The following is a 25,144-nucleotide window of genomic DNA, read 5'->3' on the forward strand; positions in this document are numbered from 1 at the left end:
CCTGGAGGTTATATGTTCTCCTGGAGGTTGTACGTTCTCCGGGAGGTTATATGTTATCCGGGAGGTTATATGTTCACCTGGAGGTTGTATGTTCTCCTGGAGGTTATATGTTCTCCTAGAGGTTGTATGTTCTCCTGGAGGTTGTATGTTCTCCTGGAGGTTATATGTTCTCCTGTAGGTTATATGTTCTCCTGGAGGTTATATGTTCTCCTAGAGGTTATATGTTCTCCTGGAGGTTATATGTTCTCCTGGAGGTTATATGTTCTCCTAGAGGTTGTATGTTCTCCTGGAGGTTATATGTTCTCCTGGAGGTTGTATGTTCTCCTGGAGGTTGTATGTTCTCCTGGAGGTTGTATGTTATACGGGAGGTTATATGTTCTCCTGTAGGTTGTATGTTATTCGGGAGGTTATATGTTCTCCTGGAGGTTGTATGTTCTCCTGGCGGTTGTATGTTCTCCTGGAGGTTGTATGTTCTCCTGGAGGTTATATGTTCTCCTAGAGGTTGTATGTTCTCCTGGAGGTTGTATGTTATACGGGAGGTTGTATGTTCTCCTGGAGGTTGTATGTTATTCGGGAGGTTGTATGTTCTCCTAGAGGTTATATGTTCTCCTGTAGGTTGTATGTTATTCGGGAGGTTATATGTTCTCCTGGAGGTTGTATGTTCTCCTGGAGGTTGTATGTTCTCCTGGAGGTTATATCTTCTCCTACAGGATGTGTGGGTGTGTGAGTTTAGGAATATCTCATAACTGCAGTGGTTCCCTCTGGTGGATGAGCCTCACAATTACATCACAACATTAGGAAATCCTTGATGCCCCCTGCTGGACTTTGTGCAGCCTCTTCCCATCTCCAGGTCTGCGTCCACTTTCAGTGATCTATCGGACCCTTCTGGTCATCACCACTAGGTGGCAGCAGATACTTGGATTCCCTGTGATCTGCAGTGACACAAGGTCTGGGGCGCTCAATGGATGATGCACAAGAACAACAAGTCACCGAAAATCACTTGCCTTTGACCTCTCTTGGAATCTCGTGTCCCCATATTTCATGTATTACTACATACATCACATGGAAAGTGTGATCCGCGACCCTTAGTAAATAAGCCCCATTGTTCTAACAAAACTATTCTAACTATTCTTGTTTTTTGTAGTGTCTTTTCTTTGTCTCTGTGTTTTGCACTTCGGCACAGGAGGGAAACGTTGACAAGTTGTCCCTAACTGCCTGTGGTAGGTGCGGTAATCAGGCAGGGACAGCTGGAAGAGGTTTAATGCCAGGATCCGCAGTCATCTGACCGCTCCCGGATCCTGGGTTACATTATAATAAGCCAAAAAGTAGGAAGACTATTCCAGATCTTATGAACCGGGAGAAGTGGTTGGAGGACCTGGAGGACCAACCAGAGGCCGTAGCTGCTGCTGCGCCTCTTGTGGGCCGACACCATAAGGTAAGAATGAGGCTCCCGGATTGTTTCTTATGTGGCTGGGAGAATTTGGGAACTTTCTGGGAGTCATGTTTGCTGTATTTTTAGGTAAATCCTCCTCCCTCCCAGCAGAGATGATGGGTGTAGTGATTCCTCTTTTGCAGAGAAACCCCCATTCCCAATCCTTGGGGTCCCTTTCTAGATCACATTGTGCTGGTGGAGTCTTATCTCCTTTCTCTCCAAGGTAAATGCTCTGCTGAGAAGTTTCCCGTGGATATCCCCGATACAATGTGTGAGTGGTGTGAACCTTCCATGAAGATCATCATTAATGGGGATTGTCCATACCTCCCAACATTTGTGAAAGGGAAAGAGGGACAAAATGGCGGCACGCGTAGTGATCCCCCTAGGCCACACCCCCAATCCCTCCCTGGCACGCCCCAAATTTTAACCATATAACAATAATAAAATTTATCTCAATAATAATAATTTTTTTTTCCTGTTTGGGATTCGAACCTAGAACCTGCAGTGTCCATGGATGATAATGACACAGCACCTCTAGCAACTGAGCTAAGAGCCCAGAAATGAGCTAGATGAGGAATTTTGGTAACTAAGAACTGAAGGGGGGAAGGAAAGACAGCAATCCTAGACAATTATGATTAAGCGGTGCTCGCAGCTGGGGATCTAGTGCTCAGAGTCCCATTATCAGCATAAGAGATGGAGGAAGCCACAGCACCCGGTACAGTTCAGTTCCAGCATACTTCAGTTCAAACATGCTTGAGAAAGATTCAACTGGAAATGAAACATTGGAATTTTTATGCTTGGATGATGTTATAATAAAGACTACTTGGAACTGAACCATACCGGGTGCTGTGGCTTCCTCCATCTCTTATGGTAACTAAGAACTGTTACTGCTACTGTTACACTGTGACACAGACTAATGCACTGATATATAGAGAGGGATCTTCTCAGAGATTATTATTGTAATTATTGAGACAATTATATCTATAATTATTAATATAATTATAGAGATGATTATTATTATTTTTACTATTATTAATAATTGTCTCCATAATAATAAAATAATACAATTCAGAATAATAATAGTCTCCATAATTACAATAATAATCTCTGAGAAGATCCCTCTCTATATATCAGTGCATTAAGTCTGTGTCACAGTGTAACAGTAGCAGATAACATTTCCTAGTTACAAAAAATCCTTAGTTATGTAATCACTGGGCTCATAGCTCAGTGGGTAGAGGCTCCTATCTCTAATGCAGAGGGCCTGGGGTCTGAATCCCAGACTGGGCAAAAATGTATTTAATTTAACTAAAAAAAGAGCTAGGAGACCATGTATGGACAGATGCTGATCTGAACCTGATGACGTGGTCCCTGCTCTCCGCTAACCCGACACATCTCTCAAAAGGATTCCCTGCCCAATGTCTGTAGAAACCATTTAGTAATATTAGTTCAGGCTTTGAAAGTATTTACAGAGCCGGGAGGGAAAATCCATGACAATCTGACAGTTGCCCGTGACGCGGGGCAGAGGTAAGAAAAACGGGACTGTCCCGGCAAAATCGGGACGATTGGGAGCTATGATTCTGATGATGAGTCTGATTCTGGCCCTGGCAGCTAATCCTGATGGCTCAGAGATAGATGCAAGGATGGAGCAGACCCCAATCGTCTCTCCATGTTACTCTTCTATCCCCTAAGAACTCGGTCCCTTCTCCTGCTGTCAAGGACCGCGGCCATTGTGTTCTGTAAAGCCCGAGGAGAACATCGCCTACAGGTTGTCTCTATGTCTCTACTGCGGTGACTGAAGTAAATTGTCCCACCAGACCCCCGGCAGAGTCACCCGGACAATCAGGTCTCTTCTGAGTCGGTTACTGAGATTCTGTTCTCGCTTTCTCTGTGTGTTGGGGATAAGTCTGTGTCTGGACCTGATAGATTGCGAGTCCATAACTAATCTCAGTGATTAAATGGAGAGGGGGTAGAATTCCCCCAGATTTCTAGGCAGGTCGGATCAATACAGTAAAAGTATTTGGTGCTGAATAACCTTCCCTCTGGTGTCATTTTGGGTCTCCCATGATCAGCGTCACATCACCCGGTCTTTGATTGGAGAGCTGGATACCTAAGTGTTCATCTCTTTGCACTTCATTACTTGTGTCTGAGTGTGGAGGATAAGACCCTGAGAACAGCTGGGATTTTGCTTCTGCATTTTGATAAAATATCTGTCAGGATTGATCTCCATCCAGGATCGGAGTATCCCAGGGGAGGATATTCGAGTTGTCTCCCCCAGAAGATGACACCAGGTATAGATCCAGTAGAGTCTACAGAAGGGACACATCCGCCCCTCTAATAATTAAAGTAATAATGTGATAATGTGATTTTAAAACCTTAAGGAACATTGTTATACATTGTGCTGTAGTCGGGATCTGGTACAGATTTGGTATTGAGCCTGAAGTGTGGGGTGAGCCACAGAATATAACAGTGGCCTCTGCTATCAGTGTATGAGCCGTTAGACCTGTGGGGATACTGCACAAGGCTGGGTCCGAGACCACCACCGAGAGAGACAGAGGGGCTGATGGAGGGTAAGAGATGAGCCCCTCTGCCCCCCCCCCCCCCAGAATGCCCAGACTTGCACTTGTTGTAGTCAGTGGATAGGACACAAGTTACAACAAAGTAGTGAGAAAGTTCTGATCCGGAGGCACCGATCCAGGAGGAGATTACTGTGTGACAGCAGCCATTGTCCTGAGTGTAAGCTCAGGGGACTACATGTCATGTGTGATACTGTCTGCTGTGTATCTAATCCTACCTCGTGTGATACTGTCTGCTGTGTATCTAATCCTACCTCGTGTGATACTGTCTGCTGTGTATCTAATCCTACCTCGTGTGATACTGTCTGCTGTGTATCTAATCCTACCTCGTGTGATACTGTCTGCTGTGTATCTAATCCTACCACGTGTGTCTGTGTGGTACAGTCTGTACATAATCCTATGCTGTATACCTAATACTATATTGTCCTCTATTTGGACACTTCCAGACATCGCAGTGCAGAACTCCGGAGCCGTGTAGAGATCCAGGACAATGGATAACATTCTGTCTGGACATGTCATGTAATACTCTTACAGCCTCACATACACGATAGATCATCCTCCACTGCCAGATCCTCACATCCACCCACAATTATACATCAACCACACGACACGGAGGAGAACGGAGAGCGATATACCATCCTCCATACACCCCACAGGCAGCAGCGTAGTACAAGCACCAGGACCACATCTGGGGGTAACACATGGGACATCGGGGCAGAGGGGAGAACAGGGACCGGATTATGGAAAAGTTTTGTCAACAGAAGGGAACCAGTTACAAGTTTAGGGGTCTCTAAAAATGTAGGAATTTAGGGGCCCTGGTCTGTCGATCTCCTGCTTCTTACAGGAGGCAGATTACATGTCAAGTCTTACAAGTTGATGTCAGGGAGGCAAAGTTCTTGGAGGACGTTTCCTCAGGTCTCTTTGTAACGTTCCTGGTGGACCTGCACGGAGGACAGATACAAGAAGTCAGACCTTTTATGCCTCATTGTTTTCTGCTGCGTTTCTTTGGAAAATTCTGTGACTATTGATGACCTCTCCCTAGGAAAAGTATTGATGGTGTCAGACTAGAAGCATCACACACATCAGTACTTTTCTGGATTCCACCATAATTGGGGTCTAATGGATCACAGTGTAACCGCTCTGTCCGTGCAATGCATCTGAGGAGGCGCCGATTGTGTCCTTATGTCTCTCTTGTACATTGTTAGTGTGAACACCGGCTTGGGTTTGCTGATTTTGTATTGAATTGCACCACACACTAATCTCCTTATGCAGCTCTGCTCCGGCTCATCAACAGTTAACCCGCTGTGACAGACAGAGCTTTGCTCCAATCATTGCTGGGGCCAGGACTCTGGTATCACATAAATCATCTGCTCATAGTTCAGCGCTGACTATAGATTTGTTGTGACATTAGCTCGTCCTGTTCTGTCTTCTTCTCTGTGTTTTGCACTTTTTGGACAGGGAGGTGCAGCGTGTCACACGAGGACACCCTCCCTGCTCCGCACTCTGCCGCCTCTGCCTCACCTGAGTATCTGACTATCCCAAGGGGAGGATATTCAAGTTGTCTCCCCCAGAAGATGACACCATGTATAGATCCAGGGGAGACCACAGAAGGGACACATCCGCCCCTCTAACTCTCCTATGGAGGCAGGTGTCCTCCTTGTAGAAGAAGGATGAGGAGCCAGACCATGTGTAGATGATCATGAACTTCCACATCCACTTTCTCTGGATTCCAGATCAGGTAGTGGCTGAGAACTGGTTCTGTAAGAGTAAACTCTGCGGGGCCTACAGTCCGGATCAGAGAAAGGGAGGAGGGACAGAAGACATTTATCACCCCAGAAGGACAGGTTGAAGACCTGGTGACGCCCTTTGGGTTGTGTCATGCTCCTACACTCTTCCAACAATTTCTTAATGACATTTTTGGAGATCTCCTGGGTTGTGGTTTACTTGGATGATATCCTAATATTTCCTCCTCTTTACTAAACCGTCCAAGTGTTTGTTTGGAGTATAAAATAATAAATCACTCTCCTTGGTTACATCCTCGCCCCTGAACCTTGTTGTGTGGCTCCACCCAAAGTCACGGCTATCAAGAACTAGGAACGTTGCACCGGTCTCAAAGACCTTCAAAGTTTTTTGGTCTTTTCTACTATCAGAAATTTGTTAAAAATGCATCTGTGGCTGAGACATTGGGGCTCATTTACTAAGGGTCCGCGGAGCGCATTTTCGTCGGGTCTCACAGCGATTTCCGCTTTGCGCCGCATTTAACAGGGGATTGTGTCACATGTGATCGGATTTTGGCGCATCCGTGCCGGCTTGCACGCGACACAAATCGTGGGGCAGACCATCGGACAACGCGCGGGATTTAACATTTAGAATTGTGTCGCAATACACGCACTTACATGCACCAGGAAGGAGAAGGTGAACTCCGGGGACCCCTGCGGGGAAGCGACGGATGCAGGAACTCTAGTGCACAATCTTCATGCATCGTACCACACTTCATTCTCGTCAGACTGTCCGGATCGGGGATCGCGACAGGAGCAGGTAAGTAAATTTGCCCCATTGAATGATCTTGCAAGACAAACAAAAGTGTTGATGTGACCAACAGGACCCCAGAAGCTGAAGTAGCATTTGCACAGTATAAGAAAAGCCCCGGTCCCAATTCAGAAAGGTTTAAATGGTCCATTTCTATTGGTTTATGCTTCTGGTGTAGGGCACTGAATCCCTGACTTCTGGGCTTCGATGTGGGTAATTGGGAACTATTGGCTATGAAATTGGAGTTGAGGGGAGTAAACACAGAGGGGCACATTTACTAAGCTCCAATTGGAATGCATAAAAAGTGCGTCCCTCCGACTAGAATGGGATATGCGCCCATTCACTAATTGTGTCGCACGCGTGATAAATGTGGCGCATGAGTTGCGCCACAAAATTTTTGCATAAAAAGTGCACAGCGAGGCTAATTGCCCAGCTGGTATCTATCATGGCTGGGCGTCCTGAGCAGTCCACAGCAGCACCAGATGCTCCCATTGCCATTTTTATGGAGCTACTCCGGCAGCAGTGTCCCCAGGTGTACGACTATGCCATCCGCGGAGCACGGGAGCTGGAGGCGGCGAATCGGCAAGCCCCCCCAACATCTGTGGCCCCAGGATCTGCTGCTCCGGCCGCTGCTCCGGCCGCTGCTCCAGTATATGGATACTGGGGGCTCTGGTGCTGAAGATGAGGAGGACCCTGGCCGTGCAAAGAAGGCACGTTTCACGGAACGTGAAACGGAAATATTGGTTGAGGAGGTATTGTTACATTTTTTTAACTTATTTATACTGTTGGTGTTCTGTTCTACTCTTTACCCACCGTTGAAGAGTGTTTTTAATGAAGGTTTTTTTTTTTTTTTGTGGCTTTTGTCTTTTCAAGGTTACCCAAAATTATGAACATCTTTTTGGGAGGCTGGCAGATTCTATTCCCCTGTCAGCCAAACACCACATTTGGCAGGGGATCACAGTGCGGATCAATGGCCTAGGTAAAAATTGCATTTTGAATAGTATTTGAATTTTTTTATGGTCACTTGGATTGTAAATCTTGAAGGTGAGTGGCCTTTTTATAATGTTTTTTTTTTTTTTTTTTTCTTTTTGTTTTCAACTTTGCAGGAGTGGAATATCGTTCTGTTCCTGAGGTCCGCAAGAAGTGGTATGACTGCAGGAGGAGGCTGAAGGCCAAGCTGGCGAAGCACAAACAGTCAGCTCGGAGGACGGGTGGTGGCCCTAGTGTGGCCATGCGGATGTCGTGGGTGGAGCAAAAGATTAATCAAACAATACACCCCGATCTTACTGAAGGGATCGGGGATTTTGACACGGATGATCTTGATGTTGGTATGTACGTTTTATTTTATGTCTCTAATACTAATGTTTGGTTTCACTTTCCAAAAATATTTTGCAATCCTTTTTGGAAGCGGCTACTGGGGCGTGGAGTAGCCAGACATGAGGCTACACATTGCGGCTACTCCACGCCCCAGTAGCCTCTTTACTCCTCCTAACCTGACATCATCGGCACGTAGCTCCTCGTAGCTGCGCGCCCTCGTCCGATAAGCCAGAGTACTCCGCATGCGCAGTAGCTTTGGCTTTGTTCCCCAGAGTGCAGGCATTGTCATATCTGAAGGTTCGTGGCACGGGACAGGTGTCTGCTATGCTCACCAAATAATACCAACAACGATGCCACTGCCACCAATGTATTTTATGGGATTAGGCATATATGTTTGCCTGCCCCCCCGGGCAACAAGCAAGGCCCCCCCCCCCCCCCCGGGCAACGAGCAAGGGCCCACCTGCCCCCCCTTTTATTTTCACCCCCCCCCCCCTCCTTCTCTTTGTCTTACATGACCGGGCCTGCTGTGGAGTACTTTGGATTTTGTGGACTCCAGCGAGGACCTGTAAATAAATATTGATTAAAATGGCTGACGAGGGTGTGTCTGGTTTTCTTTCTATAAAATTTATTTGTACAATGATGTGTTTGTCATTCTGTAAAATTAGCCATAGTAGTGGTGCTGTTTATTTGACAGTGCTCATGACTAAGGCCTGAACTTACTGTAAAATGGTCATTTTTGTTTTGCACAAATTTACAGTAACGGATATTAAATTACCCCGGTACCCACCGCCACCAGGGGTGCCGGGAAGAGCCAGGTGCAGGGGCGGCCGCAGGCTGTTATTGTTGCACTGGAATAGCCCCCTAACAGTGGGCTTTCCCAGATCAGTAATGGCGGCTGCTGCTGCTTTTTGTATCTTGCTGGTTTTATAAATTGTTTGGAATACACGTCTTTTTTTTTTCATTTAAATTTAATATATTGATGTGGGGCTCACCCGATTTTTAACATCAGCCAGATACAAAAAAGCAGCAGCAGCCTGCCATTACTGATCTGGGATAGGCCACTGTTAGGGGGCTATTCCAACTCAACAATAACAGCCTGCGGCCGCCCCTGCACCTGGCTCTTCCCGGCACCCCTGGTGGCGGTGGGTACCGGGGTAGTTTAATATCCGTTACTGTAAATTTGGCCAAAACAAAAATGGCCATTTTACAGTAAGTTCAGGCCTTAGTCATGAGCACTGTCAAATAAACAGCACCACTACTATGGCTAATTATACAGAACGACACAAACACATCATTGTAAAAATATCTTTTATTGAAAAAAAGCCAGACACACCCTCGTCAGCCATTTTAATCCAGATTTATTTACAGGTCCTCGTCGGAGTCCACTGACTACAAAGTAGTCCACAGCAGGCCCGGTCCTTGAAGACAGCAAAAAACACACACAAAAACAAGGGGGTAAGGGGCCATGCTCGTGCACTAGGGGGTTGGTGGCCATGCTTGTTGCCCAGGGGGCTGTTGGCCATGCTCGTTGCCTAAAGGGTTGTGGAACATATATGTCTAATCATATAAAATACATTGCCAGCAGTGTAATTGTTCATAGTATAAGTTGGTGAGCATAGCTAGGTTGAAATTCAAATTACTGTGCCTATAGGATACAATGGTGGCAGTGGGAATCGTGTTTGGTATTAGTTGAGCATAGCATACTCCCCTGTCCCGTGCCCCAAACCTTCACATAAGACAAGCTATGAGGAGCTGCGCACCGATGATGTCTGGTTAGGAGGAGCAGTGAGGCTACTGGGGCGTTGAGTAGTCATGACATCTTGCCTCATGTCCGGCTACTCAACGCCCCAGTAGCCGCTTATCAAAAAATACACAATAGGGCCATAAAGATTTTATAACAAAAAATACTGCACGTGAGGATTAGCTCAAAAAAGTGCTTTCAACATGTACTATACATCCACCTACCACCTGTTCTACCTTTCTAGGTATATTCGTGGTGGTAGCTTCCAAGTGTGGCTATCAATTTTAATTTAAGGTTACAGCACTCTATAGTTTTTGAATTGTAATTTACTTTGTTTTATCAACAGGGAGGGCTGCTCCACCCGCGGCACCACAGGCTGCACCACCACCAGCAAATGAGGCTGCACCCGGACCTCCATGTGCTTCGCCAGCCACTCCTCCTGCAGTCGTATCACTTGGTGGGTCCAGTGGGGATGAGGCTCCTGAAGTGGTGCCCGCTGAAGATAGGCCCATCACACTTGGCATATTTTCCAACTATATGGATAAAAGCCTTGAAGCGATGGGCCTAATTCAGCGGGAACTCCAAAGGCATGGCCGGATGATGGAGGAGGGGTTCCAGCTTATTAGTGGAGATTTAAGAGCTCTCATCAATATTCTGGGACTCCTCATCCACCAAGGAACTGTGGCTCAGGGGGGGAGTGTGAGTGTCCCTCCATTCTCCCCACCCCAGGTCCCCACTGGTGGGGATCCAGTGACACAGGCCAGCCCTGCCCCCAAATCCCAGATTCAGCTTCCAACTGATCAGGATTCGGGGTGCAGTTACGCACCATTGCTGGCAGGTGCACTGGATCCCTCTCCAGTGGCCTTGGGCCCTTCCCCTGAAGCCACGTTCCTACTTTCGGTCAAGGAGGAACTTAGATCCTCGGCTTCCAATCCACCGGGCACATCTGGGAGTTCTGTGGTGACGCGGCGGCAGGCAAAAAGGGGGAAGGGGCCTGTCCGTCGTTCATCACGTTCTTCCAAACCGTAATTTTTTTTTTTTTTTTTTTTTTTTTTTTAACTTTATTTATTTTGGTTAACTTGATTTTGATCAAAAATGACAAATAAATTTTTGATCTACTTTGTCTTCCTCTGAGCTGAAATTATTTTACTAAAGAATGAAAAGCATGGATCCATTTTGACATTGCATTTACTTTAATGCAATTCGAAATATACAGACATTAAGGTATCCAAAAAAAAAAAAATGGGAACTGGCAAATCACTTTAAAAGTAAATCTCAGTGATTTGCCTGCGCCTTAGTTGTCCCGCTCTATTGGTGGGTTCAGCAGACACATCCCCCTGATGCTCTATATGCTCAGTTAAATCTGTTGCAAGGTCAATTTCTAGCCTGTTGGCTGTTGCAATGTTATGTAACATGCAACAGGCTATAATGACCTTGCACACAATGGGGGGTTTGTAGAGCATAGCCCCCCCGGAAAAATCCAGGCAGCGGAACCGACTCTTGAGAATTCCAAAGGTCCTCTCAATGGCACTTCTGGTTCTTCGATGTGCGTGGTTGAAGCTCCTCTCCTTAGGGGTGGTTGGCCGCAAATATGGTGTCATCAACCATGGCAATAATTTGTAGCCATTATCACCTAAAAACAGGACAAAGTAAAGCTAATTAGCTTAATTTTAAAAATGAGGCAGCATTCACACAAACATCTGCCTGCCGGGCGTCCGTGTGCTCCGTGTAATGGAGAGGAGGAGGGGTGACCGCTCTCCATAGCAATGCATGGGGGCTGCACGTAACACAGGGAAACATAGGACATGTGTTAGCTCCCCCCCCCCCCCCCCCCCATGTACGGTGTTGCATGTGTGCTGCACCATATTGCTCTGTGCGGCCATTGCCATCTATGGGGACATATGTATGGCCGTAAGTTTGCAGCTGTACATATGTCCCCCATACAGTAGTGTGAATGGAGCCTTAGTCCGAGCTTAGACTGACATTTTTGGATTATCCTCACAATATCAGTTTTTTCCTTGGAATCTGCTTGGTTTATCAGTGACAATAATGCAAGTTATTTGCATTTGGGGATGTCTTCTTTTTCCACAATATTTTTAACAAAACATGATGGTAGTTAAAGGGGTTTGCCAACAAACGAAAGTTAAGCCGTATCCATGAGATAGTGCCTAACTTCATGATCAGTGCTGAGACCCCCACAGACAGCAAAAATGACTAATGGAGCAGATGGCCGTGCATGCCCATTCCGCTCCATTAATCTCTATGGAGCTGACAGAGATTGGTGAGCGCTGTGCTCGGCAAGATCACTCGCCTCCATAGAGATTACTTGAGCAAAACAGTCATGTTCAGCCATCTGCTCCATTAGTCTGACTGAGCGGCGAGGGCTCCATTGGTTATGCAATATGTGGGGGTCTCAGCACTGATCAGGGAGTTAGGTCCTATCCCGTGGATAGGGCTAAACTTTATTTTGTGGGAAAACCCCTTTAGATTGTGAGGTTTACCAGTTCAGTCACATGTCCATGGACAAAGTAGGTGTTTGTAACTGATACCCCTCAGTATGTATTTGGAAATTAGGCTTAACCCCACACTTTTTTTTTCTCTCTCTCTTAACGCCGGTTTCGTCAAATTAATTTCATATGCTGAGAATGTGTTTTGTTTAAATTATTTTGCCTTTTTTTTTTAAATTCATTTGTTTGTGTTAACATTTTAGTTTACATCGTGTAAACTTTTGAAAAAAAAAGGCAAAAATGTAAACAATACTCTTCTCAGTTTCAGAAAAGCATAATTAAAGACACACCTTATGGAGCATGACCACATTTTAATTGTTTAGTAATTGAAAGAGCATTCACATTCACTTACCAAGCAGAAAGGCGTCCCTGTACAATTCACTCTGGAGCCGGCGATTGAGGCCACAGTGCTCAAAGATAAAGGAATCGTGTGTCGAGCCAGGGTACTTTGCGACCACATTCGTTATGAGGTTATTGTGGTCCACGGTGACCTGCACATTAATAGATCTAAACATTTTTCGATTGCGGTACCGATATTCATCGGCCGCAGGAGGCACCAACGCCACATGTGTGCAGTCGATTAGCCCGATCACGTTGGGCATCCCCGCTACTTGCACAAACTCCGCTTGCGTCCTCCGGATGGCATCAGCAGTTTTGGGGAAGGCGATGTACTGTGTACAGAGCTTAAACAGCTCATCCACTACCTCGTGGAAAAAACGGCTGAAGGTTGGTTGCGAAAAACCAAAACGCTCAGCAATGCAGTGCTGGAAGGACGCGTTAGCCATATAATAGATGGCCGAGACCATCTTGGTGAGTCCAGGCACTGCATGTGACCGTCCGGTTTTTGCCCCGATAGCTACTTCAAGCTTCTCATAGAGGCTTAGGATTGAAGCTCTATCCAGCCGAAACTGCTGATACACCTCCGCGTCCGTAAAATCTGCAAAGGACACACGAGGACGGAACACTCGAGGACGCCTCCTCTGCCTCCGTCTGCGCTGTCTAGCCATGATCCTGTCATTTTGAATGGCCACGTAGAGGATCGGAAGCATATCCATTGTCCTAGAATTAAGAATATGGAATATTATTTTTTTATGCTCATATTGGCAGATTGGTCAGATAAGGTATGTTACTTTGTGAGTAATTTAAACTTACACTAAAAATTTGTTTAATCCCAATTTGTGGTAAATAATAAACACATTTTTAGTTTTTCCGGGGCCTCTCTAACAATTTGTATACATTTTTTTAATATTTGAATTTAAAAGTGTGACTTACCTTTGCAAATGCTTTTTTGACGAGTGTTTGTCTTCTTATTACCAACAATCTCCACTCCTGTTTTACAAATTGGATTGTTATTTTTTCAAAAATCAATCCTTTTTTGAAATTTATATGTGAACATTTACTTACCTTTTTGCTAAATTTCAATGGATTTATTGTGCACAATCAACAGTCAACTTTTCCAATCTCCTTCAGAACCCTCGACTCCTAACTCTCTCCATTTTGTTTGTTTTTTGGAAACCATTTTATATTTTTTCCCTAAATTGTGTCGCACACACCTTTACCTTGTTGCCACAAGCATAATAGCAATCAGTTTACTCATGCGACACTTTTGTGTCGCGGTTTGAATAGTGTCGCACTTCTATTCTGTGTTTGCGCGCTTTGATATGCGCGCCCCCGTTTGTGACGCACGCTATTTAAATTGTGGCGCACGGCTGGTTAGATTGTGTCGCGCGCTTCGGCCATTTTCCAGATTCACTCCTTGGTTTTGTGGCGCATGCACGGCGGATTTTGGCGCGAAATATTGAAAATCTGACGCCAGCAGCAGCGTCATAAATAGAAGCCACACCTGCAACTACAGCAGATACCGTGCACAGCAGCCAGGGAACAATACTGAGAATTGTAAGTACCCAAAAACAACACAAAATACACCCAAAACAAGGCAAAAAAAGGGGAAAAAGCCCCAAAAGAGAGATAAGAAGGGTGGATATACAGGGCAATGTAAAGGACAGTGAAGAAACACAAGCTAATGGCACAGCACATGTTGCAGGGGGATCGCATCGTCAGAATTACATGAGCTTAACATCATAACTTCTAATCCCTTCACGTAGATCTATATTGTCGTGAACGAGGAGGGAACAACCTTTCGAAAAGCAAGATGGCCACATCCTCAGGTAAAGCGCTCAATACATTTTAGATAACTCCAAAAGAAACCTAGAAATGCAATGTTCACACAGAGTTTTCAATTATGGAGTTTTAAATTCAAAATCACATTATTACATAAAAGAAAATGTCAAAATGATTTTTACAGCAAAAAAGGTTGATATGTGTCATCACCAAAATATAAACATTTACATCAAAGTATATGGTCATGGGCGCATGCGTCACTAGCTACGCTTTGAAGTGCAGTGCTAGCGCAATGGGGGCGCACCCTGGGCTGGACACATTTGCAAATGCATTGAAAGGCATCTCCTGGTTAAGCAATCACATGCGTTACACTGGACACACTAATGTTTTTTTTTAGTGAGGCCCAAAACCATGCACTTTTAAACGCAGGACTAGCGCTGTCACCGTGTGATTCCGTTTTTGGACAATACACATGCATTTAGTTGAAGCCCTTAGCGCTCTGCACGGTAGCTGTACTGCACTGAGATGATGCCGGTTCTGCTCTGCACAGGAGCCAAACCGCCATCGGGGGTTGCGGGATGTCAGCGTTAATCTACCGCTGACATCCACGGCTAACACCCGCGGTCGGAGTGGGCTCCGATCGTGGGTGTTTATTCCGTTAAATGACGCGACCGCACCATTTCACATGCCTTCCGGGGTTCTTTACCCCACGATCGGTGCCCCAGCGATGTTTTTGGGGGCGCCAATCGCTGCTATGGCACCACTGGGGTCCGATAGGGGCCCCAGAGAAGCCTGAAGGCAGGGCCTTTAAGATGGCGTCTGTGACGTCATCTTAAAGGCAAAGTGTCAGCCTATGCATCTGCATAGGCTGACACTGCTAATACCCTGCAATACATGAGTATTGCAGAGTATTATCATGAAGAAGCAATCAGATGATTGCTTGTTGATGTCCCGTGGTGGGTCAAGAAAAAAAAAAAGGTAAAGAAAATGTTTTTCGTGCAAAAATAATTTAACAAATCAATAAAAATGGCCATAAGCCCAAAAAAATATAAAGATACAAATTACGCTCAAAAAAGTCAAAACAGTCCGTCACAATCCATAGAATAAAACAAAATAAATATTGGACCCATATGATGAACGCCGTAAATCAAAAAATTACAAACCCGCCAAAAATTCTGATTTTACCTATTATATCCCACTAAAAATGCAATAAAAAGTGAACAACAAAACATATGTACTCCACAATGATACTGTTGCAAAGTACAACATGTCCCGCAAAAAACAAGCCAACAACCAGCTCTGTAGCCAAAAACGTAACAATGTTATGCCACTTGGAAGACGGCGATGCAAAAATGAGAGATTTTACAACACATTAGCATTTTTTTTTCCAAATTAATTAAAAATTAAGAAAAAATATTCATGTCTGGTATCCCCGTAATCGTATCGACCCATAGAATAAAGATAACAGGATTATTAGGCTATACGGTGAACACCAATTTTTTTTATTTAACTAATCCAGTACAGAATTGATTCTTTTCTACTTATGACCTCAAAACAAGTTCAAAATTTGCTACAATAGGTGATACCAACCCCAAAATGGTGACACTGGAAAAAGCATCTCATCTTGCCAAAAAAATGCCGTCACATGGCCCCAAATAACGTAAAAGCGAAAATTTTATAGCCTTCAAAAGGGGGCAACGAGAAAACTCAAATCCAGGCAGCTGCAGGGCGCTCCTTCCCTTCTGCGTCTCGCTGTGCCCCCATAACACAAGTAATGTCCACATGTGGGGGGTCGCTGCACTCAGGAGAAATTGTTGAACACATTTTATGGTGGCTTTTTGCTTTTTATCTTTTTGAAATGTGTAAATTTTAGGCCTAAATGAACATATAAGCAACAAAAATTGACCATTCTAAATTTCACACCCATTTGGATTCAATTACTAGGAAGATCTCAAGGAGTTCACAATCTTCGTAAATGCTGCTTCTGATATCATGAGGGGTGCAGATTTGAAAATGGGTTTGTTATATATGTGGTTTAGATGCTAAAAATATTACAATTCAGTGAAAACACTATTTATCCTCCAAATTGCCAAATTATCATAAAATATATATATTTGTAAGCTGCGCAACATCAAAAATAATTATCAAGACATTTTTTTTATTTATGCCAATGTAAATAAGACGATTGGAAATGTTATTCTGCAACTTATTTAGGTTGAAAATCATCTGCATGAAAATGCAATGATTCAAAATTTTGTCAAGGTCACATTTATCCCAAAACTCAAGTTTGTGACATTTTTTTGGGGAATGAAAGCAAAAAATAACAGCCAACATTTACCAATAAAATGAAGTACAAGATGTGTGGAATCGTTTAGATTAGTAAAAGTGTTCAAAAGGTATAACTATATAAATCAAACCATATCACAATCCCATAAATTGGGCTGAGCCTTAGGCTAGATTCACACTGCTGTTGGCCGCCCGTACCGTAGCGGGCAACGGCCGTGTACGGGGAGAGGAGGAGGAGGAGGTGAGCGTAGCTCCCCCCCGCCCCTCTACATAGGAAGTAATGGCGCACGGCGCCGTACTACGGAGAAAGATAGGACAGGTCCTATCTTTTTCTTGGGTACGAAGCGGTACGGTGCCGCACGTGTGCTGAACCGTACCGCTCCCGTAGTGCGCCATGCGCCCATTGCCGTCTATGTGGGACGTATATCGGCCGTATATACGTCCCCCATACAGTCGTGTGAATGTAGCCTTAAGCTGTAAAATGGCTGCGTCCTTAAGGGGTTAATACACAATGCAAAGACTATGAAAACACACCATGAGAAGAAGGCCGAAGACGCCAGACATGTGATAGGCAACACAAATTCCGAGCACAACAAGATCAGGGTAAACCCAATGCAAATCTTTGAAACAAATCTATCATAAATAAGTTTTGAATTTCATATTGGTAAAAATATCAAATATCTTGCGTTCTTGTATTTTACAGATGAAAGCCAGGCAGGCACCAGCAGCGGCAAGAGAAAGCAGAAGAAGAGCGCCCCTTTTGATCGAGCAGAGCTCGTCGCTTTGATAACCATCTGCGACGAGCGGGGCTACGACCTGCTCCGTGAGACTGGCAGCTATAAAGCTAAGACCAAGATCATGGAGCAGGTCCAAGCCCATCTGCTCGAGAAATACGGCCGGTACCATTCCGTCCGACAGTTGCAGAAGCGGTTCTCGGACATAAAGGTCCGTGAGGAGCGCTTTTTGGAGCGTGTCCGAAGCCGGAACCGCTCTGCAAAAGGTTAGAAGATACAACTTTTTTCTCTAAGTAATGACATGTCTGCATTTTTTGATGATTTCTATTTTTCTTTCTAGCCGGACGGGAGAGGGCACCGGCCGTAGAAGGGGCCTCTTCTTCTGCTTCTGCTTCTGTTGTGGTGGATGTTGGGGACGACTCTCCCCCTCCACCAAGCCCTGTGCCACCTGGCCAAGAGGTAAAGACTGGCATCCTTTTAGGAATCTAAGATGTTGAAAATGTAATATATACAAATAAATTTGTAATTATAATTAATTTATATTTTTTTTTTTATTTTTTACAGGATCTGGAACCTGTGGAAGACCCACAGGAAGAGGTCCAGCCACCAGAGGTAGCCACCACAGCAGTGGCCGAGGGTCTTCAGATGTCCATCGGTGAGCAGCTCCTCCATGAAATGGAGCTGCTCAACCGAAACATGGACATTCTGATGGCCCATTTCGAAAGGTTGTTCCACCCTCCTCGTTCTTAATTTTGTGTCTTTTTTTGTTTAAAAGATTTTGTTAAAAAAACATTTAAAAATTTAAAAAAAAAAATGAAAAAAATGAAAAAATTTCAAAAAAAATTTCAAAAAGTTTGGAAAAAAAAAAAAAAAAAAAAAAAATGTTTGAACCAAAAAAAAAAAAAAAAAAAATTTTACCATGATTATCCCCCAAAACAGGCAACGGTGTTTGTAAAGTTGTCTTTTTACCATGATTATCCCCCAAAACAGGCAACGGTGTTTGTAAAGTTGCTGTAAATCAATAGCATGAGATGTATTTATTAAGGTATCAGTATTTTTCTTTGATGTCTGAATATAAACAAATGTAATGTGATTTTAAAACAGTGCTTGAATAAATTATTAATTTTTGCATAAAAATGACTGTTTATTACGTTAACTTCCATAAAAAAACAGGGGCAGCAACACACTGGTGGGGGGGGGGGGTGTTTGTTGACATAAACACTGTTGGGGGTTTATGGTGACATAAACACTGGGGGGGGGGGTGGTGACATAAACACTGGTGGGGGGGGGATGGTGACATAAACACTGGTGGGGGGGGGTATGGTGACATAAACACTGGTGGGGGGGTATGGTGACATAAACACTGGTGGGGGGGGGGTGTTTGTTGACATAAACACTGTTGGGGGTTTATGGTGACATAAACACTGGGGGGGGGGTGACATAAACACTGGTGGGGGGGGTATGGTGAGATAAACACTGGTGGGGGGGGTATGGTGACATAAACACTGGTGGGGGGGTATGGTGACATAAACACTGGGGGGGGGGGAGTGCAGGGTCACACAGACACTTTGGCTAAAGATAACTTACATGATGTGGGCAGCTTGGTGTATTTTGCTGGGTTCACACCATATTCTTGGTCTAGGCTCAGCGTATATGTCACTAAAGCGGCTGACGTGTGACCTTTGTGTATACATTGGCAAATAGTTGCAGACGGCGGCCGGCCTTTTGCCTCCATCTGATGCTAAAACTTTAAATCAAGGACTAAACTTTTGCAAAAGTTAACAAATAATTTTTATTTATATTGCTTCAGTAAATTCCGTAAAGCTTTACAAATAAATATACATCTTTCCACTATGTAGCCTCCACAAGAGCAATGTATGCTGGGTGCCATGGTGGCTCATTAGTTAGCATTACAGCCTTGCAGCCTTGTGGACCTCGATTCGAGTGACATCCAGGTCAACGTCTGCACAGAGTTTGCATTTCTCTCCATGTTTGTGTTGGTTTCCTCCAGGTCCTCCGGTTTCATCCCACGCTCAAACACATACTTGCAGGTTTTTTAGATTGGGAGCCCCATTGGGGACAGGGAACATTCTGATAAGGACTGATTATTAATTCTTATGTGCTCATCGGAGGCAAGGGATGCCTATGTTAATCAAAAGCATTGTTTTGCATCCTTATTCACTTTTGTCAATCACTTGTATCACTCATCATGAGATAGGAGCAGGGTGGAATACACATACATCACACCATACCCCTTTAAATGGGCCAGGAGGAGAGAGCATACCTGCAGACCTATCCCTTTAAGTGGGGCTTGAGAAGAGAGCATACCTGCACACCTATCCCTTTCAAACCAGGAACGGAAAGCCATAATCCCGCCTCCAAAAAATACATTCTCAGGAACCAGAAGTGAAGCAAGATCTCATTTACAATTTATCGAGCTACATTTTAAGTCCTCAACAAAGTGCCTTACTGTCTAAAGGTTTAGGTTTTTCACCCAGCAATAATTTCAATATATTTCATACTATCCTAGATGTAAATAAATTTATTAGAAATTTAACTCTGCGAAAACATTTTTTTGAATGTCCAGAGGGTGATAAGACCTATTCTAAGGACTGTGGTAATACCGGGATGCTAAGCCTAAACAAAGATATGAACACTTTTGAAGACCAATATCACCTCTCGACATTGCGCCAACTTCAGTCTGAAGAATATGATATAGTGGACTTGAACCAATCTTTCCGAACTTCCAACTCTTTGTTCTACCCCATTAACTCAAGATCCACCACAATGGACATTTTCCAAGAACAGGTGGAACGAGATTTGATTGAACTAAAAGAAGTTACCACTCAGCACCAGAAATATAATATTTCAAACCAGGAACGGAAAGCCATAAAAGAAATTAAAATGAACTCTGATCTTCTAGTCCGCTCTGCAGACAAGGGGGGTGCGATAGTTCTCCTTAATGCCGGACTGTATAAAAAATTAAATTTAGAGATGTTGAGTGATGAAAAAACGTATCTAAAATTACAATCAAATCCTACTATTGAATTTCAAATGTTGTTAAGGAAACTGTTGGATGAGGGATTAAATATGGGTGCAATATCCCAGAAAATATCAGATTACCTGTATGTCAAATTTCCCGTTACCCCAGTCTTTCACTCATTGCCGAAGATACATAAGGAGGTCTTCCCCCCTCCCCTCCGCCCCATTGTGGCGGGTATCGGATCTCTGAGTGAAAGATTGGGGGAGTGGGTTGACCACCACCTTCAGCCACTGGTTGCTTCCCTTCCTGGCCTATTGAAAGATACTAAACATACTATTTCTTTACTTGATGGTATACCATGGAGACGGAGCTCCATGTGGCTGTCGTGTGACGTGGTAGCATTATACCCATCTTTAGACCATGAAATTGCATTACAATGCCTGACTTACTGGTTGGATAAATATAGCATGTATTCACTTGCAGTAAAAGAGTTTATAGTAGAAGCAGTTAACTTTCTCTTGAAAAGAAATTATTTTTCATTTGATGACAGCTATTTTTTACAGAGATGCGGTGCATCGATGGGGGGCAGATGTTCTCCATCATTAGCAAATCTGTACATGGCCAGATGGGAAGAACTTTATCTGTTTTCTGGGGCAAATCCTTTTCTCTCCCATATCAGGTGGTACGGCCGTTATATTGACGACCAGCTCCTGATATGGGAGGGAACTGTATTGGATGCAGAAAATTTTGTCAAATATCTGAATTCTAACTACATGAATTTAAAATTCACATTTAATTTACAGGCTAAAACTATCAATTTCTTGGATATCAGCTTAACTGGTACCAATACTGTAGTTCAAATTTCCCCATATGTCAAACCAACGGCATCTAATACCACCCTACTAGCTAGCTCATGCCACCCCAATCATGTTATAAAGAATATCCCTACAGGAGAACTTATCCGCACTAAAAGGAATTGTTCCACATCCTCCCTGTATAAAACAGAGGAGAAAAAGGTTTGGGACAAATTAAAGAAGAGAAAATATCCGGAGTGGATGTTAAAAAGGGCCTCTCATATAGTCCATAATATCCCCCGTTCAGATTTGATTAACATGAATAAAAACAAAAAATCCAAACACAAAAAACAACAACCAATAGTGTTTACTACAACCTACAGTGTTCAGTACAAAGAAATTGAAAAAATTATATATAAAAATCTACCCATCCTGCATACTGATCACGTACTGTCCAAAATTATGCACAACAATATAAAATGTGTAGCTAAAAAGGCTCCGAATCTCAGTAACTTACTGTCACCAAGCCTATATCAATCAAGTCCAGGCCATACCACATGGCTCAGCACTAAAGGCTTCTTCAAATGTGGAGCAGACCGTTGTAAGTGCTGCAGGTATGCGATCCAAAGCAAATTTTTCTCCTCGTACTCTAACGATGCACAACAAGAAATAAAACAATTCATAAACTGTAATACATCATTTGTAATTTATCAGATACAATGCATTTCATGTGGATTAGATTACATAGGCTGTACTACGAACAATCTTAAAACCCGCATTCGTCGACATTTCTCTGATGTCAGTTCAGACAGTGCGGTTAACATTTCCGCAGTATCCAGACATGTTAGGGAACATCATGCCGGAGACTGCAGTGTCCTCAGATGCAGGGGTATTGAAAAAGTAATGAAACCTAAGCGAGGGGGAGATCTTAGGAGGATCCTTTTAAATCGAGAAACGTACTGGATTTTCTCTCTAAAAACTAGGGTCCCTTTTGGATTAAATAAGAAACAAGATTTGATTCATTTTTGCTAAAAATTGCTAACTTATAAAATATATAATAAATATAAAATATTGTTTCTAATATCCTATAATGCTCCCCACGTAATACCACCTCTCTTTTTTGCTTCTTTGATAGAAAAACAATGTAAAGTTACACTTTTTCTTGCAGGTACTAAGGTGATAATTACCACCTGTTTTTCCTTGTTTTTAAACATGTAAAGTTTCTTCTATGTATGTTTACACTTTATGTTTACACTTTATGTTTACACTTTACGCTTTACGCTTTATACAAAAAATCATGGAAAGGGTTAAAAAAACCTTACCCAGAGATCCATGGGATTGAAAGGGCAGGGTTAAATAGCCAGACTGCAGAAAGTTGTGCAGAAGCTATGAATAAGGTTTAATCACCGAAACGCGTAAGCTTTGATGCTATTTTTTATTCCTTATGCTGTGTCATGTATCATTGTACCCTTTTTAATGGATTTCAAATAAAATTTTGCTACTTTTTATCCTAAAACTGACGTCTGATGTCCAGCTGGAAATAGTTCTTTTTCCTATCCCTTTAAGTGGGGCTTGAGGAGAGAGCATACCTGCACACCTATCCCTTTAAGTGGGGCTTGAGGAGAGAGCATACCTGCACACCTATCTCTTTAAGTGGGGCTTGAGGAGAGAGCATACCTGCAGACCTATCCCTTTAAGTGGGGCTTGAGGAGAGAGCATACCTGCAGACCTATCCCTTTAAGTGGGGCTTGAGGAGAGAGCATACCTGCACACCTATCCCTTTAAGTGGGGCTTGAGGAGAGAGCATACCTGCACACCTATCTCTTTAAGTGGGGCTTGAGGAGAGAGCATACCTGCACACCTATCCCTTTAAGTGGGGCTTGAGGAGAGAGCATACCTGCACACCTATCCCTTTAAGTGGGGCTTGAGGAGAGAGCATACCTGCAGACCTATCCCTTTAAGTGGGGCTTGAGGAGAGAGCATACCTGCACACCTATCCCTTTAAGTGGGGCTTGAGGAGAGAGCATACCTGCACACCTATCCCTTTAAGTGGGGCTTGAGGAGAGAGCATACCTGCACACCTATCCCTTTAAGTGGGGCTTGAGGAGAGAGCATACCTGCAAACCTATCCCTTTAAGTGGGGCTTGAGGAGAGAGCATACCTGCACACCTATCCCTTTAAGTGGGGCTTGAGGAGGGAACATAGCTGCACACCTATCCCTTTAAGTGGGGCTTGAGGAGGGAACATAGCTGCACACCTATCCCTTTAAGTGGGGCTTGAGGAGGGAACATAGCTGCAGACCTATCCCTTTAAGTGGGGCTTGAGGAGGGAACATAGCTGCAGACCTATCCCTTTAACTGGGGCTTCTTTTTTTTCAAAAGCCACATTCTCCAAGTAGGATCCTAAGCAAAAGAAAATTGCCCTGACATTCACCTCCTTCAGCCCGGTGTATATGAGTGCACGTCTTGCGACACAATTCGGTTTTTTAAATTCGGGGGCTTGTCCGAATCATTCGGGTATTTCGAAAACCACGCCCCCTTGTTTTGGCGCACGGAACTCGGCGCCCGTGCGACACAATTTAGACCCGTGCGCCAGAATCCCGGGGCTATTCAGGGAACTTCGGCGCAAATCGGAAATATTCGGGAAACACGTCGGGAAAACGCGAATCGGGCCCTTAGTAAATGACCCCCAGAGTCGTGTGACTACTGACCATAACATCTATCATATTTGAATAGCGCTGAGTGACATTCTGGGCATTATGCTTCCCTTAGTTCTGGGAGGAAAAATGTAGTTTTTTTTTACCAGTAATACCCCACAGAATGCTCCGGAAAAATCCTGTCCATGATGTGGTGTTGGTCGAGATTGATTATTATCGAGCCACTTTTGATAACTCTGAAGACCCAGCACCTAGTAACACTCCCAGGGATAACATGTTTGTCCCCCTTGTCTCCGCCTCCTACATGAAGTTCATTGTTCTGGCGGGACACCATGGGATTGCCGGAACCAAATATCTGTTGGTTAAATCTTCCTGGTGGCCATCATGGTCTCTCAAGACTTTGCGGAAGCTTGTGGGGAGTGTGACAGGAGTGAGGTGCCCCGAGATTACTACAGGGATTCCTATAACTTGCAATTCAGTTTGAACTCTACATTTTGGAGAGGATTCTGAGGGCATTTGGAAATCTCTGTCATTTACACTTATTCTGCAGCTCCTCAACTAAGGTATCGTCGTTCTTCTGTACTTACAAGTTCAATTCCAAGAGCTGTGTATCTCATCCTGTCCTGTGTGATACTGTCTCTAACTAATCCTATATTGTCCTCGACCAAGGACCCTGCAGGTGGTCACCTCTCAGCACCAGCAGACATCGCAGTGCAGGACTCCGGAGCCGTGCAGAGATCCAGGACAATGGATAACATTCTGTCTGGACATGTCATGTAATACTCTTACAGCCTCACATACACGATAGATCATCCTCCACTGCCAGATCCTCACATCCACCCACAATTATACATCAACCACACGACACGGAGGAGAACGGAGAGCGATATACCATCCTCCATACACCCCACAGGCAGCAGCGTAGTACAAGCACCAGGACCACATCTGGGGGTAACACATGGGACATCGGGGCAGAGGGGAGGATAGGGACCGGATTATGGAAAAGTTTTGTAGACAGAAGGGAACCAGTTACAAGTTTAGGGACCTCTAAAAGTCCTGGAATCCTCTTATCCTCTTGGATACCAGAGGTCGGATCTTTTATGCCTGATTGTTTTCTGCTGCGTTTCTTTGGAGAATTCCGTGACTATCGATGACCTCTCCCTAGGAAAAGTATTGATGGCGTCCGACTAGAAGCATCACACACACAGGGATTAGATATACTTAGGGCCACGTGCGAGGTCTGGACCTATAGTGTTACTAACAATTTACAAACTTAGCATTTCTGCAACAAGGACGTCCTCCGACCTATGTCAATGAGGATTCTGCTAGAATGTAACTTTTATTAATCATTTATTTCAACCATAAGGAATATTTTCCCAGTGTGTAGAGACAAACAAAAGAAAAACTAAAAGTTGGAATGGTGGGAAAAGAAGGTGATTTTTCCTTCGGAGCAAGGAGAGGAACGTGAGGA

At 44.1% G+C, this 25,144-nt stretch overlaps 2 protein-coding genes across 2 annotated transcripts; one reads left to right on the forward strand and one right to left on the reverse strand.

The window, feature by feature from the left end:
* The first annotated feature begins 1,348 nt into the window (after positions 1–1,348).
* Positions 1,349–10,621, forward strand: LOC140068864 (uncharacterized). Its single transcript, XM_072114232.1, has 6 exons — positions 1,349–1,435; positions 2,835–2,956; positions 3,664–3,720; positions 7,356–7,513; positions 7,641–7,862; positions 9,939–10,621. Exons 1-6 carry the CDS (start codon positions 1,349–1,351, stop codon positions 10,619–10,621), a joined length of 1,329 nt encoding a protein of 442 aa, XP_071970333.1.
* A 233-nt stretch (positions 10,622–10,854) lies between these two features.
* Positions 10,855–13,154, reverse strand: LOC140068865 (putative nuclease HARBI1). Its single transcript, XM_072114233.1, has 2 exons — positions 12,452–13,154; positions 10,855–11,225 (listed from the first exon to the last, which is right to left on the reverse strand). Exons 1-2 carry the CDS (start codon positions 13,152–13,154, stop codon positions 10,855–10,857), a joined length of 1,074 nt encoding a protein of 357 aa, XP_071970334.1.
* Between the last annotated feature and the right edge of the window lie 11,990 nt (positions 13,155–25,144).

The sequence above is a fragment of the Engystomops pustulosus genome, chromosome 7, assembly GCF_040894005.1.
Source record: "Engystomops pustulosus chromosome 7, aEngPut4.maternal, whole genome shotgun sequence".
Taxonomy (NCBI): domain Eukaryota; kingdom Metazoa; phylum Chordata; class Amphibia; order Anura; family Leptodactylidae; genus Engystomops; species Engystomops pustulosus.

Coding starts and splice junctions, on each gene's coding strand:
- LOC140068864 (XM_072114232.1), top strand. CDS start 1,349: ATGAACCGGGAGAAGTGGTTGGAGGACCTGGAGGACCAACCAGAGGCC. Junction 1,436..2,834: donor TTGTGGGCCGACACCATAAG/GTAAGAATGAGG, acceptor ATCTCTCAAAAG/GATTCCCTGCCCAATGTCTG. Junction 2,957..3,663: donor GCCCGTGACGCGGGGCAGAG/GTAAGAAAAACG, acceptor ATCTCCATCCAG/GATCGGAGTATCCCAGGGGA.
- LOC140068865 (XM_072114233.1), bottom strand. CDS start 13,154: ATGGATATGCTTCCGATCCTCTACGTGGCCATTCAAAATGACAGGATC. Junction 11,226..12,451: donor CAGGGACGCCTTTCTGCTTG/GTAAGTGAATGT, acceptor TCCTGTTTTTAG/GTGATAATGGCTACAAATTA.